Source organism: Adiantum capillus-veneris, chromosome 8, assembly GCF_014529385.1.
Source record: "Adiantum capillus-veneris isolate H3 chromosome 8, ASM1452938v2, whole genome shotgun sequence".
Taxonomy (NCBI): domain Eukaryota; kingdom Viridiplantae; phylum Streptophyta; class Polypodiopsida; order Polypodiales; family Pteridaceae; genus Adiantum; species Adiantum capillus-veneris.
Genome location: NC_140938.1, coordinates 14,800,207 through 14,817,748, shown reverse-complemented (window position 1 = coordinate 14,817,748; position 17,542 = coordinate 14,800,207). Strand labels below are relative to the sequence as shown.

The window sequence follows — 17,542 nt, the reverse complement described above, 5'->3', positions numbered from 1 at the left end:
ACTCTCTCTCCGTCTTTGTGTTCGCATCCTTACTGGTGCTCGAAAAAAACTTTTTTTCAAAAGCTTTGCCAACCTACATACGAGAAAGTTAAGATGACTAAATTTGAAGGTTTTTACACTAAAGTACATTAAATTTCTCTAAATTTTGTAGGTTTTCTTACCTTCAATTTTAAAATTTAGAGGTAAATATCATATTTATAGGTGGTATATTACACTAAGCCTAAGTTTTTTTCGAGCACGGATCTGATTTCCAACTCCTCAGGTTCGCTGCTCGTCAGACGCGCTCTCTCTCTCCCCCCCCGCTCTCTCTCTCTCTCTCTCTCTCTCTCTCTCTCTCTCTCTCTCTCTCTCTCTGGCTCGCACTCAGGGCCTGAGCCAATGTTCGGGAAAAGTGTGCCTCAGCTTAGCCTTGAGCCGGCTGCAAAATCAAAGTAGCCGGTTGAGGGGAGGGCAAGAAGGAGAAAATTCCACTTAAAATACATGGTAAATATTGTAATTTTGCAAAAATACTTGCTAGTATCATAAAATTTCCAGTTGACATTTGTCTTGGAGGAATTTTTGTATGTTTGTGAAAATGATTTTTCCTGAACACTGGCCTGAGCGTGCAGCTGCCGGATCTCTCCCTGCTCTCTCTCTCTCTCATCTCAGGTTTGTTGTTCGTCGGACGTGGTCTCTCCCCCCCCGCCCCCCCCTCCCTGCGTGCATGCGTGTGTGTGTGTGTGTGTGGCTCGCACTTAGGGCCTGAGCATGCAGCCAACGGATCTCTCCCCGCTCTCTCTCTCTTTTGCGTAGTGCTTAGACTCAGAGCCTCAAGCTGGAACTCTCTCTCCTCTTCTGCCTCAGAGAGCACTGACGGCGGCCTCAACCTGCCTCTTTTACTCTCTCGCTCTGCCAACTGTGTGACTCTCTAGCGGTCAATCAGTTTCTCTCTCTCTCTCTCTCTCTCTCTCTCTCTCTCTCTGACAACCTCTCGGGCTCAGATAACCTCTGTTTGTCCCTCTGTCTTGCTGCACGACCGCCGGGCTTCAGGGAACACGCAGAGCGTACGCCACATGTAGGGGGGCCTTTTCATTTGCCAGCGAAGTCCTCTTCTTTTGCCACGTGGTAGGCCGGAATCCTTGTCCTCTTAATAGATAGTATAGATAGCCTATTCAAAATACACTAAACCCCGGTTTTTTGGGCTATGAGGGCGTGCAAGCAGCTTCTGTCCGCCCATCGCCGGTGGACAATGGTTTGGACGTTTCGGCAGTCTGAATTCTAACGTTGCTATCAAATGCCTTGTTGTGAAAAATGCCACGCTCCCACCTTCTTCATCTACAAAATTTTGAAACTTTGATCGGAGGGAGTTTCTATCAGCACCAAGCAGCAGGGAAGAACGACAACTCCCTCTTGCAGGTCGCAAATGCGGAACCGTGGAAGCAGATGCTACGTTCGCCATCGCCGTCGTTCTTCTCACTAGTGAGAAGCAGCTCTTTAGTTTGCTCCCCCCTTTGCTGATTGCGGTCGCCATCAGAAGCTCCCTTGTTTCATCGTCTTCTCTGCATCCGGCTACCCCAGCTTACACAGCCCTCTGCGACGAACAGATCTTCCTCTTGAATCCGCCATGCCTCCTCAGGCCCGTCCTCGTGCAGTTCGAGAGGAGTCGCCCCACAGAAAGCCGTTCTCTGCAGCTCCATCTCCGCGGACCAAGTACTCCTTCCCTGTTGTCAATACTCCTGTCTTGCGCAGATCTCGTCACAACAGTGAGAATCAGCCCCCTGAGATTGCCCCCAATGTGAAGGCTAACAGCCCTTTTTCTGAGGCGAGCATGTCTCCAGCGCTGCATTCAAACAAATCTACACCTGCCAAATCTAAGCACCATGGGAGTGTATCACTTCCACCTCGGCCTCTCCCTCCTCGGGCATCTCCATCAACAAATCCTGCTAGAGGTGGTAATGAGCCCCAGGGAAATGCTAAAAGAAAGCTTAATTTGGAGTCTCCATCTTGTGCTGATGTCCTTGTAGGCTGCCATCCACCTCAAGATCAGGACAATGGGGTCAAGGTAAGACATCAATTAAAGAATTATTTGTTCTGCGGGTAGGTCTTGTGCAGACTTGTCCTTAACAATGCCTATGTATTTGTTGCAACACAATGGGTTGCATGGTCACGTGTGCTTATATCGCTGCCAGCACAGACACCATAGATCTTATAGCTGAGGGCATCTCGTCCTTTTGGAAAAGTTTGAAATTACAAACTAGGCATTACACAACCCAATTCAGAACCTATGCATCGTTCATAGGGTGCATATTTTATCCATTTCCATCCTTTTGTCAGCTTCAGGTCTACCGATTAGTTAACAAAGTTGGATTGTGTGACATGTTGTCATGGTGATCTTGTCATATTTGCTTTCAGGTGATTATAAGGTTGCGTCCCTGTAACCAAAAAGAAGAAGCAGAGGAAGCCACACAAATTGTGGAGAAGATTTCATTGGACTCTCTGAGTTTGGCAGATCAGAATTTCACATTTGATCATGTTGCCGGACAAGAATCATCCCAGGCATGTGAATCATTGTCTTCTCTTTAAAGGATCTGTCATTGTTTTCTGAAAATATCTGACTGTGTTTGCTCTTTTAGGATGCCGTGTTTGAGATAGTTGGAAAGCCACTAGTGGAGAACTGTCTTCAGGGGTTCAACAGCTCCATCTTTGCATATGGACAGGTGGTGTGGTGTTTTCGTCTGTGCTGAAACATTACACACAAATTTCTTGTTATGTTATAACCTGCATTCTACCTCGTCTTCTGATCAGACTGGCAGTGGCAAAACCTATACTATGTGGGGAGCAACCCAAGATTTGTTAGCACAGCCCCCAAGTGAAGACAGGGGCCTTACTCCTCGCGTCTTTGAATGCTTATTTCAGCGGATAAAAGAGGTAAAAGGTGTCACCTCTCTGACAGGAGTTTACTGGATTGGTGGGGAGAGCGTTGTTTATAAAGGTCTCACAATTAATGCTATTAGTTTGTAACCTTCGTCTTACAGGAAGAAAATAAGAATACTGAAAAGCAACTCCGATATCAATGCCGGTGCTCTTTTTTCGAGGTGTGATTTGTGCTCCATCCATTCTCGTCGAAGTGTGTTACAATTATGTTGTAGGATGATCTGAAAGGCATTGTTTGCTTGGTATTGCTCGAAGGAATTAAGAAAAGGTTTTGCCGTTTTTATGAAGCAGTTTTAGGATTGAACATATTTTCCGTCTGGAACACTTACAAATAGCTCACCAATAATGTCATACTGAGACTGTAGAGCGATTCTCTATGCTCATTGACCATTTGTTTGCAGATTTACAATGAGCAAATTACAGACCTGTTGGAGCCACTGCAAAAGGCCCTTCAGGTAAACTTGCACATAATGCGGCACATATTAAGCAGGCCAATGATGATGACATCCTTAAGCATGAAGGGTGTTACAGAGGGATGCTCTATTGAATGAGCATAACCATAATTACTGCGGAACTTGCAGGTCCGAGAGGATACAAAGACAGGGGTATATGTAGAAAATCTCACTGAGGAGTTTGTTTCCAGTGTTTCCGAAGTGTTTCATCTTATGTTGAAGGTTTATTCTACCTCCTTGACTCATCGATTTCTAGCATGACTTTGTCACTTTTTAATATTGTGTATTCTTGTATGGGTGTAGGGACTCGGGAACAGAAAAATTGCAGCCACAAGTATGAATCTTGAAAGTTCTCGCTCTCATACCCTTTTCACTTGTGTCATAGAGTCTCGCTGTAAGGTAAGTCATTGTGTACTGAAATAAGCAATGTGTTTGCCAAGATGTACAAATGTGTTTATGCTTGATGAAGACTTCTGGAAAAACAGACTGATGCTTCTCACCATTGAGCTGGTTTACTTTGTACCAGAGCATGTCAGATGGCGTGAGCAGTGTAAAAACAAGCAGGATGAACCTTGTAGATTTGGCTGGTTCAGAACGCCAGAAGTTGACTGGTGCTGCTGGTGATCGCTTAAGAGAAGCAGGAAACATAAATCGTTCCCTTTCACAGCTTGGGTAAATTAGAGCTTTTAGTGATGTCACCGGTTCTTTTTCAGTAGTTATTCACTCTTCATGTACCTTGAACTTGCCACAGGAATGTAATCAACATCCTTGCCGAGATTTCTCAAATAGGAAAACCGAGGCATATTCCATACCGAGATTCTAGGCTTACATTTCTTTTGCAAGAGTCACTTGGTGGTAATGCAAAACTAGCAATGATTTGTGCCATTTCTCCTGCCAGCAGGTACAGAAAAACCATGCATTGCAGATCTCAATATTCGGAGTATTTGTTGAGCTTATTTTCACGCTCTGTATTTTGCAGCTGCAAAAGTGAGACCTTAAGCACTCTAAGGTTTGCCCAGAGAGCGAAGTCTATACAAAATAAGGCTGTTGTCAATGAGGAGACAGAGGACGATGTAAAAGTATTGCGAGAACAGATTCGTCAGCTAAAGGTAGAATCTTAATTTAGTTTAGTGAAGAGATTGTCAATTTTTGATGTTTATCATGTTGAATAGCTGTTCTTTATGTCACTAGAGATGTGAAAACAACACTTTTGTGAAACAGGATGAGCTCATGAGGATGAAATCAAACGAGACCATTGCTGGAGGCGCTGGCAGCTATTCTACCACTTGGAATGCTCGAAGAAGTTATAACTTGTTGAGGATGAGTCTGAGTCGTCCATTGACCTTGCCCCATACGGATACTGACACCGACGAAGAGATGGAGATTGATGAAGATGGAGTGGAGAGTGTCGATAATGTTGCAGTGCCGATGACAAAACCAGAAGATTCAAAAATGCCTGCTCCAGAGAAAGAAGCGCAGGAGAACTCGACGGGTTTAGATTCCACCTTAAAGAGTTCTTCAGACTCGGTCATAAATGATTTATTAACAGCCAGCTACTTGGCAGAGCTACCTAAAAAGGCAGATGGAAAGGATGATTTGATGGAAGGAATTATTGAAGAGGTCTATTCAAAGGAATCTTCAGGGCTGGAAACCTTACAGCAGAGTGAAAAGCAGACAGGGTCTGAGATGGGACAGGTAGAGATGAAAGAAGCTGAAAATTGCAATGCCGAACACTCTCGCAGTTTGGACGTATTGGGTGCACCAGCTTTGCAAGAACAGAGTGAAAACGTATGTTCTGTCTTTTGCCTTTATTTTTTGTTTTGTGTTTGTTTGGTTTTCTTCACTGGTCAAGGTGTGGGTTAAAAGCTATTAACTGTTCTACACGAGCTCAAGAGCTGGCTCAAGCCCTGGCGCTTGATTATATTTTAAGATTAATTTTTTTCACTAGGATAACCCAAGTGATGACAATGAATTACCTCCATGCCAGAGTTTTGATCCAAACAAGTAAATATGTGGTTGGCAGATTCACTTGGTTCTCAAAACAATGCCTACGTTGAAAGAGTCCCATGCGAATGAGGAGGATGCTGGGCCAGAAATAGAATGCAGAACATTTGAGGAGCCAGTTGTTGATAAGAAAACCATCTCAAATAGCAATCTTAAATCAGTTTTTTTATTGCAATCTGAAGATGGTGATGTCTGTGGACTTGCCGAGTCGCCTTTGAAAGAGAATTCACGTGATGAACGAGAATGCAGCGTTAATGGAATCTTCTTGCATGATAACAAACCTGAATCATATGTTGGACTGGAATACACAAGGAAGGAGGCTCCATTTTCTGCATGCTTAGAAGATGATGCTGAGACTGGTATGGTTTCAGCTGACTTCGATGATGCACTTCCGGATGTCCACTATTCAGGTGGTCTACCAGAGCTTGACCAGTTAAATAACAGAAATGATGATGCCCAACCTCCTGTAGAAGTTGGGAAGAGCCTTGAAGCTGACAGAGAGAAGTCTTGTATCGACAAGATAGACCACATAACTGCAAATGCTGAAGAGGAACTTGTTGCCGATAACCTTGAACAATCAGAGGGTCTAGGACAAGAGGGACCTGAACATGCAATCAATGATGCTGCTGAGTGTAAAAGTGAAAAAACTCTTGAAGCAGAGCGTGCCTTGAAATCTCCAGTTTTGAGTCTTTCTCCCCATTTGGCTGTGCCTGATCTTTGTGCTCCTATTCTGAGTATTTCTCCAAGGTTAGTGGATGACAGAAGCCAAAGCTTTTGTAGAAGTTCACTCCCAGCTTTCATGGAAGATCCAATGTCAAAGGCTTGCAACTTGAGTTATGAGGAATTTGAAGATGCTGAGGCAGTTATGCGATCACAGGAAATTGAGGATACAATTGTGAGAACATCACTTGTAAAGTCAAACTTGCAGGCAAGTAAAAGATTATCCTCACCTACTGATCGTCTTGCTGCCAGCCTCCACCGTGGATTGCAGATACTTGAGAACCATCAAAAGAAAGTTACTAGCACCCGCATGTCAATGGCAAGGTTTTCTTTTCAAAAGCCAGATTGGGACAAACCCAACCCCAGAAGGACAGTCAGCCAAAGTGTACAGACTTCATTGGAATGCCTCCCAGGGGATCCTGCGGAGCTGACAAAAACCATGAAAGTAGATTCTATGCCAACAGAGCAAGCTCTTGGAAAAAAAAACCCAGACTGTATCCCTGTTGAGGAGCCAAGTACACCTCAAAGAAGTGTTGACATACAGACACACACGGTAATGTACCATCTTTGGCTTTTGATTTTTTTTTTTGTTTCTTTTCTTGGTCAAGGTCATGGGATGAAAGCTATCAAACCCTCTACATTCACGCAATAAAGGGCACAAGCCTTGGTGCTCCTATGAATTTAGAGATCGAGCTTTCCAAGCAGGTTTCATTAGCCATATTTCAATTGTTGCCTGATTGCATAAAAATGTATAAAAATGTGATTGGTGTTCCAGAACATGGAGGCAATACTGGCGGGAGCTCTACGGAGAGAGCGTGTAATGGAAGAGGATTTAAACAGGAAGACGGCTGAAATTGAGCAATTAAACCGATTGGTACAAATGATTTGCTCAACTGTGTCTGTCTTTCAGCTCGTTAATGCCATCAAGAACCATGCCCGCAATGTTACTTATGTTTGACAAGCAATTGTTACATTTTGATTTTAATCAGTAAACAAATGGCACTGAGCTGCTTTCATATTCTTGTATGCTGACTGCTATGATCATGTGTAGGTAAGGCAGTATAAACACGAGCGAGAATGCAATGCAGTGCTTCAGCAAAGCTTGGAAGACAAAATTGCTAGACTGGAGAGCCTGATGGATGGAACTTTACCCACTGATGATTATTTAAATGAGGAATGGTCATCTTTGGTTAATGAGCACAAGGTGGCATGATGACTCTTTCTTCCGATCATGTTGCAGTCGTTAAATATAGCACTAACTGTGCAAGCATGCCTTTTTTCCAGATATTGCAGGAAAGATATGATCACCATCCTGAGGTTACACTAGCCAATATCAGGCAGCAATGCCTATATGAGGACCTTGAAAAATACAAGAGTTTCATTGAGCTCGGAGAAAGAGATTCACTGCTTCGAGAGGTCTCTCAGCTCCGTAATCATCTACAGTATTATGTTGAGGTAGATACACCCAAGCCAATAAGACAAAGACAGAGGTCTCTCACTCCTCAAGCCAATCACAGTAGTCCGGATAATGGTGGTGCAGAAAAGGTGAAATCTTCTGACAAAGTGGACAAAGTGAATTCCCAAGACGAGTGCCTTGGTGATTCTGAGAGATGCCATATGTGCGAAAAACTAACCGCAGAGTGGACAGAGCGTGAGAATGAGTGGATGTGTGTGCTGGAAGAATTGCGGGTGGAAGTTGAAGAGTATAGACAGCTTTCAGAGAAGAGGAAGCATGAGGCAACAGGGCAGCAACGGTGTGCCGATGAGATGAAAGATGCTCTTCAAATGGCTATGGAAGGGCATGCCCGACTGCTTGATCAATATGCTGAGCTTCAGGAGAAGCACATTGGTTTGCTGGCAAAGCATAGGAAGATAAGAGATGGGATGTCTACAGCAAGGAAGAAGGCTGGAAAATTGGGTTTCTTGGGCGGGGGGAAATGGTTTGAAGCACAGGCAGCTGAATTGATATCTGTAAAGCTTGAGAGGGAGCAGGAGAGGAAAGTTGCAAAAGAGCAGGTTGAGGGATTGCAAGCACAGTTGAGAGATACAGCTGATGCTGTGCAGGCTGCTGGTGAGCTGCTGGTGAGGTTAAAGGAGGCCGAGGAGACTGTCCTTATTGCTCAGGTGAGTTGCAGGCAAACTTATTTTTGTCTAATGAAGGCAACTAAAATCTTGCATTTTTTCACTTTTCAAAGACTCTTTCTTGTTATTTATTTCTAAATCACAAAGCTGAAATCAGAAGTTTTTACTGACCTTGAGCTGTTAAACCAGGATGCTGCTGCACTTGCAGCGCAAGATGCTGAGAGATTATATCGAGAAATAGATAAGGTGAAGAGAAGGCACTCTACAGAGATAGCAACCTTGCAGCAACGCCTTTTAGAGGCTAGATTCCAAAAGTCCACCCTGTGCCCGATGTGTGTCATGGCGGAGCGTGTCAAGTTTGAATTTACTGGTGTAGATAGTGAAGAAGCAGAGGCTGCTTTGGAGGCTCAACATCTTGCAGCCGAAGTAGCCCATGGGCAGCCTGTTGCAACTTCTCATTCCTCATTGCAGATGTTGAGAGAAGAACTTGCAGAAGAGTCCAACTATGATGAGAGCGAGGATTACCGCATGCAAGGTCTGGATGACTTGCATGTTTCAGAGATAGATGACAGATGGTATGACGAAGTTCACAAGTGCAATTTTTAGTCTTGCTCTGGGTGTTGGGAAGTGCTTAATGTGGCAGGCCTCTGTTTTGCAAGGAAGCTTGATACTGTGGAAATCTCTCTATGTCAACGTGTTAGCTGCAAGAGGCTTGGGTTCTCTTAATTCAGCTCACATAAAGGCTCGTCATCCCAAGTATGAGAGGCTCACACAAATTTGACATCCACTTTCTGCAGATGGGGAGGCATACAGGACTCGTTAAACGCTTGAAAATGCTGTGTTTGAATTACTTGATACCAGCTGATAGTTGATGCGAGTGCTAACTGCGACACTTCTGCCAAAGGTAGTTCTTTGTAATGATTTGAAACGATTTCTGTGCATATGCAGAGAAAACTGCATCACATTGTAAAATGCTACTTTGTTTCTCAAGCTGCTACATTCTTTCAGGCCTCTGCATCAAGGGGGTCTTCTATCTTGATCACACACGAAATAAACTGCCGAGCTTTTTAACTTCTTGTTAACCTCTATGACTGCCTCTCTTGAGTTCAAGACTCGTCGGATAGATCTTTGAGGTCTCTTGGGATTGTTCCTACGATGCTAAAACTTCTCTTCTCCTTGTTCTTCTTTGCCTTGGATTGACAAATCCTTTTATGACACATTCAGTAGCATTACTCAGCAGAGACTGGTGTGAGTTATTCGAATCCTTGTTTCCATGTGCAGGAAAGGCCCATCAAAGCGTGTTAAGACAATCAAATGCATGTAAGTTGAATTTTAATGCTCTCAAGAGAGGGGAGGGATGCTTGACAATGAACTTGGCAACCCAGAAGTAGCCTTTTGAAGGGGAACTTTGCGACCCAGTGTGTGAAGAGATGAGAATGTGCCATCCTGGTTGTGGCCGATTCTATGCAGCCGATGGGTTGTGACTGGTCATGTTTGCTCCTGCCGTTTAGCCTTCTGAGTGAGCAAGAAATGGCAATTTTGATTCCACATTACACATTGTGATATAGAACTGCTTACACATTGTGTGGATGAAAGGGGATAGGATTGATTGAACCAGGCAATGCAGTTTCATAGTTCAATTTCAACTAGCTCCTTGTCTGTAGTAAGACAGCAGACTCCATTCCAACACCGCCAATGGTACCGTTTTCATTTGATTGGTATATACATGGCCGTTTTGATGGTCTGTGGAATTGTAATGTTGGCGAGTGATTTGCAGGGGTGGAAGACCTGCCACTCAAGAAATTAAGGAACGTAAAATTTTTATTTAAATCGGTCCTCAACACCGTAGCTTTAACGGTACCATGTGTTGTTGGCCATTCCATAGAAAATGGTGTACTGTTGATGTGTTGTTGCAGCTAAGAAATGGTCTGTTTACATATAGTAAAGAATATTATGTAAGAGATGGAAAAATTATTTTATAATAGATTGTTATGTAAGAAAATGGAAAAATTAACTTGACTTGGTCATTGAGTACGTGTCTTGTCCGAGTGCGCAAGGTAGATAACATTGTTTTGTTGAATTACGAGAAAATTATGAGAGTGGTTAAACTTTTTGTCATGCAATGAGGAAATGAATCACACTACCAACTATATTTAGTGCACGTCATACAAAAATGCCATAAACAAAAGTATGGTGAAGAGTTTGTACTTTCTTCCCAAAATGATAAAGAATGCAAGCCATACCTCGTTTCGTAGCTTAGTTGTGCGGTCCAAGAAAATGCAGACATACAAATGATTAACCTTCACTACTTGTTGACACACATTTTTGTTTGTTGTTTTGTGAGCTCTCTTGTTGATTTGCTACCATTCTTGGGATTGCTCTAACTAGCTTATTTTGCAACTTGTAAATGGGAAGACTTTGTTTTTGCTCTTGCATTGATAGGTTTGACCACTTGCTAAATGCATCTTTTTTCCACTGTGGCATGTCATGCAAAGAGTCCTACACCATGAAGTTCTTGAGCAAGATGCTGTTCTCCTCTCTTTGGATGGAATCAAGCATGGTCCTTTCTTGCAACTCTCTCCTCTGCTTAACTAAAGTAGATTGTCTCATTGCAGCTCTTTAAAGTGAACCATCTGGATCTCTTATGATTTTCACAAGTGATACATCAACGGAGTACCTAGTTTGCCCCTTAAGAAAGTTGGTTCATCCTCATTGAGCTTAATTTTAAGCTCCTCTTTGGTGCCTTCATCTTGATCAATACAAGTGTCCAGATCTTTCAACATGACAACTGAGATAATTCCTCACATCCAAGACCCTTGACGCTATTAGCTGTTTAGCTTCCCATCTCTCATGTGAATTCATTCTCTTTAGTGATCGCCTAGAAGAGCAGTTTTCATCCCCCTCTATGACGACAACCCTAGAAAGCGCTTTGAGAACTGTTGAAGGGTGATTCATACTAAGAGATTAGATTCCTCATCCAAAGATATTCTTTTCATTGGTAGAAGATTTACTGGTCCACATCGCTCATGGAAAGGCTAATTGTATTCCTGGTCATAAGACAACCTTACCTCTTGATCTCTTATCACAACATTGTTTGCATCAGCAATCATACGTGTGGCAAGTTGCAACACATGCAAATCCTTATTTTTTATCGTAAAAGCGTGTAAGTTGCATGAGACGTGAAACACTACATCAGTAAACATTGAGCAACTCAAGTTCCTGCAATTGATGCCCTTTTCAAGAGCTAGAGTTTCTATCATCCCCTCCCTCCTGCTCTAGTCTTTGCCTTCATCATCATCGTCATTGTTAGCATATCCATTGTATCTATCCTTGTGATCATCATCCTCGCCATGGGTCCTTCGGTCACCTTCCTTGTGGCTACAATCTATTCATCCTCTCTGTCATGGTCCTTTGGCTCTTAGACCTAGATCATGTCTATTGCTCAATCATACAAGTGACAATTTGGGACACATGCATAATCCTTTCCTTTCCATCACGAAAGCACGCAAGCTGCTGCTTGCGCACAAAGCAGCTGTGAAACCCTACCTCCATAAACCCTTTTGAAGAGCTGTAGAAAGTACCTGCGTTTTGTCACCGAGCAGACTCCAAGAGGAGCGTTGCGCACAATTGAAGCTTACAGCCAGCGTTCGATTTTCTTTTACTTTTGTGGTTGACGGCTGAGATTCAATCTATTGCGTGGTGTTGTTAGAACAATGTGATTTCTAAGCAAGCCTATGATATGAACTCATTTGCGTAGGCCAAATAAGTGGCCATAGTAGGGGCTGGCACAAAATCGAAAAGAACCCGAATCTGAAGTATGACTGTCATATTTTATTGGATAGAATCTTTCCAGATTCTATCTTGCACCTACTTGCAGAGACGCAGAAAGCAGCAAAAGTCCTCGGCCATGAACCCAGTTTGAACTAAGACGCACAAAAATGAGGTCCATGGGGCTAACCACCTCATCCAAGAGGCTTTCATGTTGTAGCTTCGTCGATATTAAAATATGTCTGCGTAACCCCTCCCAACTCTCGATCCCTCATCTTGCTCTCGTTGTCGATGAACGCAGATCTCTGACCTGCAAGCTTTTGGTGTAAATCAGCACGCACGAGCCACAAAGCCTCCAAATCAGACATGCACGCATCGATGTTGTCACTAGTCAACTTCTCGTAAGCTTACACCTCTCCCTCTCTCTCTCTCTCTCTCTCTCTCTCTCTCATTCTGACTCCTGAGCATTTAAGCATGGCCAAGCACTCGCCTTCTCTCAGGGTTGCACTGATCATGGACGGAAGGGATAACTTACCAATTCCCCCCCCCCCCCCCCCCCCCCCCCAAAAAAAAAAAAAAAACTTCTTTTCGCTCATCATCAGAAAGAGTATCTGCTGCAGATTCCTATAAATAGATTGTTTTTTAGAATGTGTACGACATACTGGCGCAAATGAAATAGAAATGTTGCGTGCAGCCAAGACGAAAGTTGCGAAGAGAGAGAGAGAGAGAGAGAGAGAGAGAGAGAGAGAGAGAGGGAGGGCAAGATGATTTTTTATATTAAATGAATTGCACAGTTGCTTGCAACATCGCAACTTGTTTGCTTGATTAGTAGATTTCCATGTGAGTTGCTATATTTGCGGGATTGAGTTCGATTCTTGCATCCCATTTTTGATTAAAGTGTAAGAATACCGAGGTGGGATTTCTCATGTGAGAGGAATCTTGTAAAGCAACAAACTAGCCTTTCAAAACATCATAAGTGCTTAAGTCAAGAGTGAGTTTAACACCATCAAAAGTCAAGCCTTCGGTGCACAGAGACCCCAAATCAATTCAAATTTTCATCAATGTACCCATGATTCGCAATGAGCATATTATCTTGCACGATTGAAATTCCAAGGACCTATAGCCATGAGCCAGTGTAGTTTGAATGCCAATAAGTGTAGTTTGAATCCTATTGGCAGGCCTCGTGATTTTATCACTTAGCAATCATGATGGTCCAATCTACCAATGAATAAGAAACCCAAAGAGCTTCAAAACCTCCATATCTAGAAACCTCCTGCATGTCCGCGTGTGCGATGCATATGGGGGTGTGTAGAGACCCAATACCTTCATGAGAATCATGCAACTGTGCAGCAACAACTTTTCTCCTCTTCCCGTTCTCTCTCTTTCATTGCTTGCTAGAACGATGCTCTCTCACACTAAACACATACACTATTTCTTTGAAACATGCTCTTGAGTCTCCTTGTGTCCATTTGGGCTCTAGACCCTCATTCGCTTGACAATCACATGCACCAACCACAAATGCATAGTCTAGAGAGATGAGAAGAAGCTTCAAGTTGTAAACACACAATAATCTTTGTCTACCCAATTAGCAAGTTGGATTTTCATGTTTTATTCTCTACCATGGTACACCAATACGTGATCATTGATGCACATGAGCAAGTTGATCTCTCTCTCTCTCTCTCTCTCTCTTCCAAGGGCCGGCACCCCATTTTGTCTCTCTCACAAAGCCTATGGCTTCGGATGCTATCCTAAATATCCACGCTGATTTCAATTGTTTTTCTCCGTATCGAGCATTGCTATACGCATGACACTATAGGCCTGATTGTGTCCCAATCATGTGTGTTATCTCTGGCACACATCTCCGGTGCTGCAACGTTCAATGTGGAAGGCTTGTGTAGTGAGACTCATCACATCCTTTGTGTGTGTGTGTGTGTGTGTGTGTGTGTGTGTGAGAGAGAGAGAGAGAGAGAGAGAGAGAGAGAGAGAGAGAGAGAGAGCTATCAGTATATGAGGTAGCCAACTAGCTTGAATGAGTGCACAATGTGTATGTGTGTGTGTGTGTGTGTGTGTGTGTGTGTGTGAGAGAGAGAGAGAGAGAGAGAGAGAGAGAGAGAGAGAGAGAGAGAGAGAGAGAGAGAGAGAGCTTGTTTTGACAGTGAAGGTAGCGTCTTTCAGACAGGGGAAACGCCATCATGACGATGACAACCTTCAGATTCTGAATGTCACGCCTATATTGGACACAGAATCTTAGCAGTAAGTTGCCACATGAAAACTTCATGATCTCTGAGTAGGAAGCTCTCTCTCTCTCTCTCTCTCATTCACTCACAAGTGCGTTATATATTGTTTATTGTGCCTTGCTGTCCTCCACAATACTTGTGCATGCGTGTGCACGTGTAGAGTCTGCACGGCGGAGAGAGAGAGAGAGAGAGAGAGAGAGAGAGAGAGAGAGAGAGAGAGAGAGAGAGAGAGAGAGAGAGAGAGAGAGAGAGAGATGGACTTCTGTACTTGTCTACAACGAGATCAGAGGTAGGGGGAGAGTGAGTGCATGAAGGATGGTATAGGATAATGGTTGGGTGCAGCTGGCTGTGAGCAATCCCCTCTTGCATGGTTGGACCGTAGCTTTAACGAATTGACCGACAGAACATAACGAGTCACCTGTTGTAACATACCTGATAAGAAAAAGTAATTTGTTCAAAATCGAAGGCCAATTAAAAACGAAACAGATAACTTCTTGCACTTATGCATGTTGGGTTTAGAGCATTGAACTCACCTCCACAAGGACAAAATACTCCAGTAGCTTCTCTACTTGTTGCTGTCGGTATCCGATGGCTGCACTGCCGCAACTGCTGTGCAGAAGAGCAAAAGGAGGGTGCTTTTACAGTACTACAGCCTCTCACAGCAACCCTGCTCTCGACTCTTGAGAGACTAGAGAGAAATTGCATCATTAAGCTACTAAAAAATAATCTCTATATTCTTTTTCATAAACTTAAGGGAAGCTGTGCGATTCCGGCCCGCACTTTACCCCCACGTCTCCTAATTGGCTGGCCTTATTGCAAATACCCACACTACAGATTTTGTAAATCATCTCTCTGTCTCGGCAATGGCAGAACCCTCGTAGCAGAGGTCTTTGGCACTCCCCCCCCCCCCCCCCCCCCCCCCCACCCCCGCCTCCCCCCCCACCTCCCCTTCCATGTGAAGTGAGGAGGGCCCTGACAAAAGAAGGGAACATGAGAAGCAACCAGGATGTCTTGATACCCCCTTCTGCAGGGCTGCTCTTTCAAAAAAGACAACGTGTTCGTATACCATGAGAGGAAGCGGGTCAAAGTGGGCAACTACAGAGAAGGCTCTCATTGGCATCGTGGCAAAATTAATCGACGCAGGACTTCAGAGGTTGCAAAGAGCGTGCCCACCTGGTTGATAGCCATCGACATGTATACGTCTGTGTGTGTAGAGAGAGAATGGAAGGAGGTCGGTGGCTCAAGAGAGCGAGTAGGTGAGACTTGTGAGGCAATAGAGAGAGACTCTCTCATTAAAATTCTAGGGAGCTTATCGAAAAACCCATCATCACATGGACAAGGCTCATTGCTTCCACTCCTAAACAAAATGTTCATTTTATCATTTCCCTTCCATCAAACCAATCAGAAATTTGTCAATATTTAAAGACAAATACTCTATTTTTCACTAACAAAAAAGGAACACATCACTATGGCCTTGGTCTTTGGGTAGGCCAAAAAATGAGAAGACCCATGAAGGTGGAAAGTCAAAAGACTATTTCTGTATGTATAAAAAGGGGTTGACTTTACATCGGTACATTTATGTTTCTCCTCCTTTATTTTCCTTTGCACTATGTAGGAAATGATTTTTTGGCCTGAAGAAGGCCAAGGGGGGTGGTGGAGAAATGGTGCAATTCTTGAGCCATTGATGCACAAGTTACTGATGGTGGACACGTGTCCTCATGGCTTGAAAATGAAAGTACTTTAAACATTATATCTTTGTTTTAAATTGTAAATGGGTCTTTCCATCATTGTAATTTGATACCTTCATTTAAATCTCCCTTGATTTTTTTTGAAATCTTTGTTTTTTTGGATTGCTGAAAAAATCTTAAAGAACAAAGCATTAGAAGTACATTAGTAGAATTTTGATCCAATGATGTGAAATATTGCAATATTTTGATTTGTAAAATAAATTTTTAATTTAAAACCTCATAGAAGGACATTTCATGAAAAAACAATTTATTCCTTATTTTTATTAAACCTACATTATCTTAAGAAATTATTTTATTATTTTTTATGCTTATTAACTCTACTTTTTAGTTTGTAATGGGTCTCTTTATTTTGTTGTTTTTATTTTACTTATTTTATTTTATTTTATCTTAGAATGCCAATGGGATCTTTTCACCTTATTGTGTAAGTGGGCCCATCGTGATTAATGCAATTCCAACTCAATTGAGCACTTAAAAAAAAAAGTATGTCCATCGTAACAGACCTCACTATTTTTTGACCATTTCACCTCTATGTATATGTGTGTGCATTTGTGTGTGGGGAATTGGGGGTAAAGGAAAAATGTATTTTCCATATCCATAATCCATTGTCGAAGGTAGTGGTGGGGGCTAGATCAGGTTCAGTGTATCTTGGTGGCTTTGTACTTTGAAATGTTGCGATATGAGTTCAATGGCAATTTTGTTTTTGAGTAGATCAAATCTTGATACATCAGCTTGTGTCCTCTTTGCTTCAAAAAGGCTTTGTTGTTATCTATTGCTTTTGTCTTTTGCAATAGATTGTGTGTCCCTTGCTGTAGATGGAGAGCTTCATTGATTATTTTTGCGGTGATTTTAACTTTGACTGTCGCTCCATCTTTGTCTGTCAGGGTGGCTTCCCCATTGTATTGAATAGAGCTTATGAGTTCATGAGCCCTTCTGAAATCCGTTCCCCATAGCGGTAGTCGTAGAAAGTTGTCCAAATGTAGGCACTTGGCCCCTGCTTGCACTTCTGACTTCTGGTGTAGTGTCCACAATTCCCTTGGAAAGATGGTGGTCTTTACTATCTCTCCGTCTGCTGCTTGAAATCTTCCAATGAATATATTGGCCGGTATTGCTTCGAACACTTGTTCTGTGATATGGGCCTTCTCATTTGAGGATATATATGTGATCTCATATGATGGTGCTCCCCACTCCCTTTGTGCTTTTCTTCAAGGCATCTTGAAGTCAATTTCAGATTGGAAACAACATTTAGCGATTGATCAAAACTGTCGAAAAGTCGAAGAAAACACAAACTTTGACCATAAAATGAAAAATGAGCATAACTTTGTCAAAACTACCCCAAATTTGACCAAATTTCACTAGTGCATCTAGGATTACTATATGCACAAGGGCATAAGGTAACATATGAATTCTGCCAAAAAGGTACATGGATTGTGATCCATGTTGGGAAGCATCTTGAAATTTTAACTAGTGGAGGTTGTTCCTAGCCACATGGAGATGCTACTGTAAAAATTTTTATGGTTTTGGGGTTTGAGGAACATGGATCGTGATCCATGTGACTTGAAACTTCATGGCTTGGATTTGTTGAATATACTGGGCCAGATGGTATGAATTTTTCTCTGGT

The 17,542-nt window shown here is 42.8% G+C and overlaps 1 protein-coding gene across 4 annotated transcripts; it reads left to right on the top strand.

Annotated features, from left to right (window-relative positions):
- Window positions 1-1,310: 1,310 nt before the first annotated feature.
- LOC147451712 (kinesin-like protein KIN-12A) lies at window positions 1,311-10,026 on the top strand. Of its 4 annotated transcripts, none has more exons than XR_015188820.1 (19): window positions 1,311-2,041; window positions 2,392-2,535; window positions 2,613-2,696; window positions 2,785-2,907; window positions 3,015-3,074; window positions 3,315-3,368; window positions 3,495-3,587; window positions 3,669-3,764; window positions 3,892-4,037; window positions 4,117-4,266; window positions 4,345-4,474; window positions 4,587-5,153; window positions 5,389-6,642; window positions 6,865-6,963; window positions 7,141-7,293; window positions 7,374-8,213; window positions 8,361-8,746; window positions 8,831-9,075; window positions 9,453-10,026. XR_015188820.1 is itself a non-coding variant. In XM_086517595.1 (18 exons), the coding sequence occupies exons 1-18, from the start codon at window positions 1,604-1,606 to the stop codon at window positions 8,895-8,897; spliced, it is 4,884 nt and encodes a 1,627-aa protein (XP_086373721.1). In that variant the 5' UTR covers window positions 1,311-1,603; the 3' UTR covers window positions 8,898-9,202. The 4 variants fall into 4 exon arrangements, 2 of the variants coding, with proteins under 2 accessions (XP_086373721.1, XP_086373722.1); XR_015188821.1 differs by lacking the exon at window positions 9,453-10,026 and adding an exon at window positions 9,180-9,414; XM_086517595.1 differs by lacking the exon at window positions 9,453-10,026 and having other exon boundaries at window positions 8,831-9,202.
- Window positions 10,027-17,542: the final 7,516 nt, after the last annotated feature.

Bases quoted from the DNA above. Each gene is read 5' to 3' on its own strand.
- LOC147451712 (XM_086517595.1), top strand. From the start codon at position 1,604: ATGCCTCCTCAGGCCCGTCCTCGTGCAGTTCGAGAGGAGTCGCCCCAC. The intron at 2,042-2,391 runs GTAAGACATCAA...ATTTGCTTTCAG, and splicing joins ATCAGGACAATGGGGTCAAG to GTGATTATAAGGTTGCGTCC. The intron at 8,214-8,360 runs GTGAGTTGCAGG...CTGTTAAACCAG, and splicing joins AGACTGTCCTTATTGCTCAG to GATGCTGCTGCACTTGCAGC.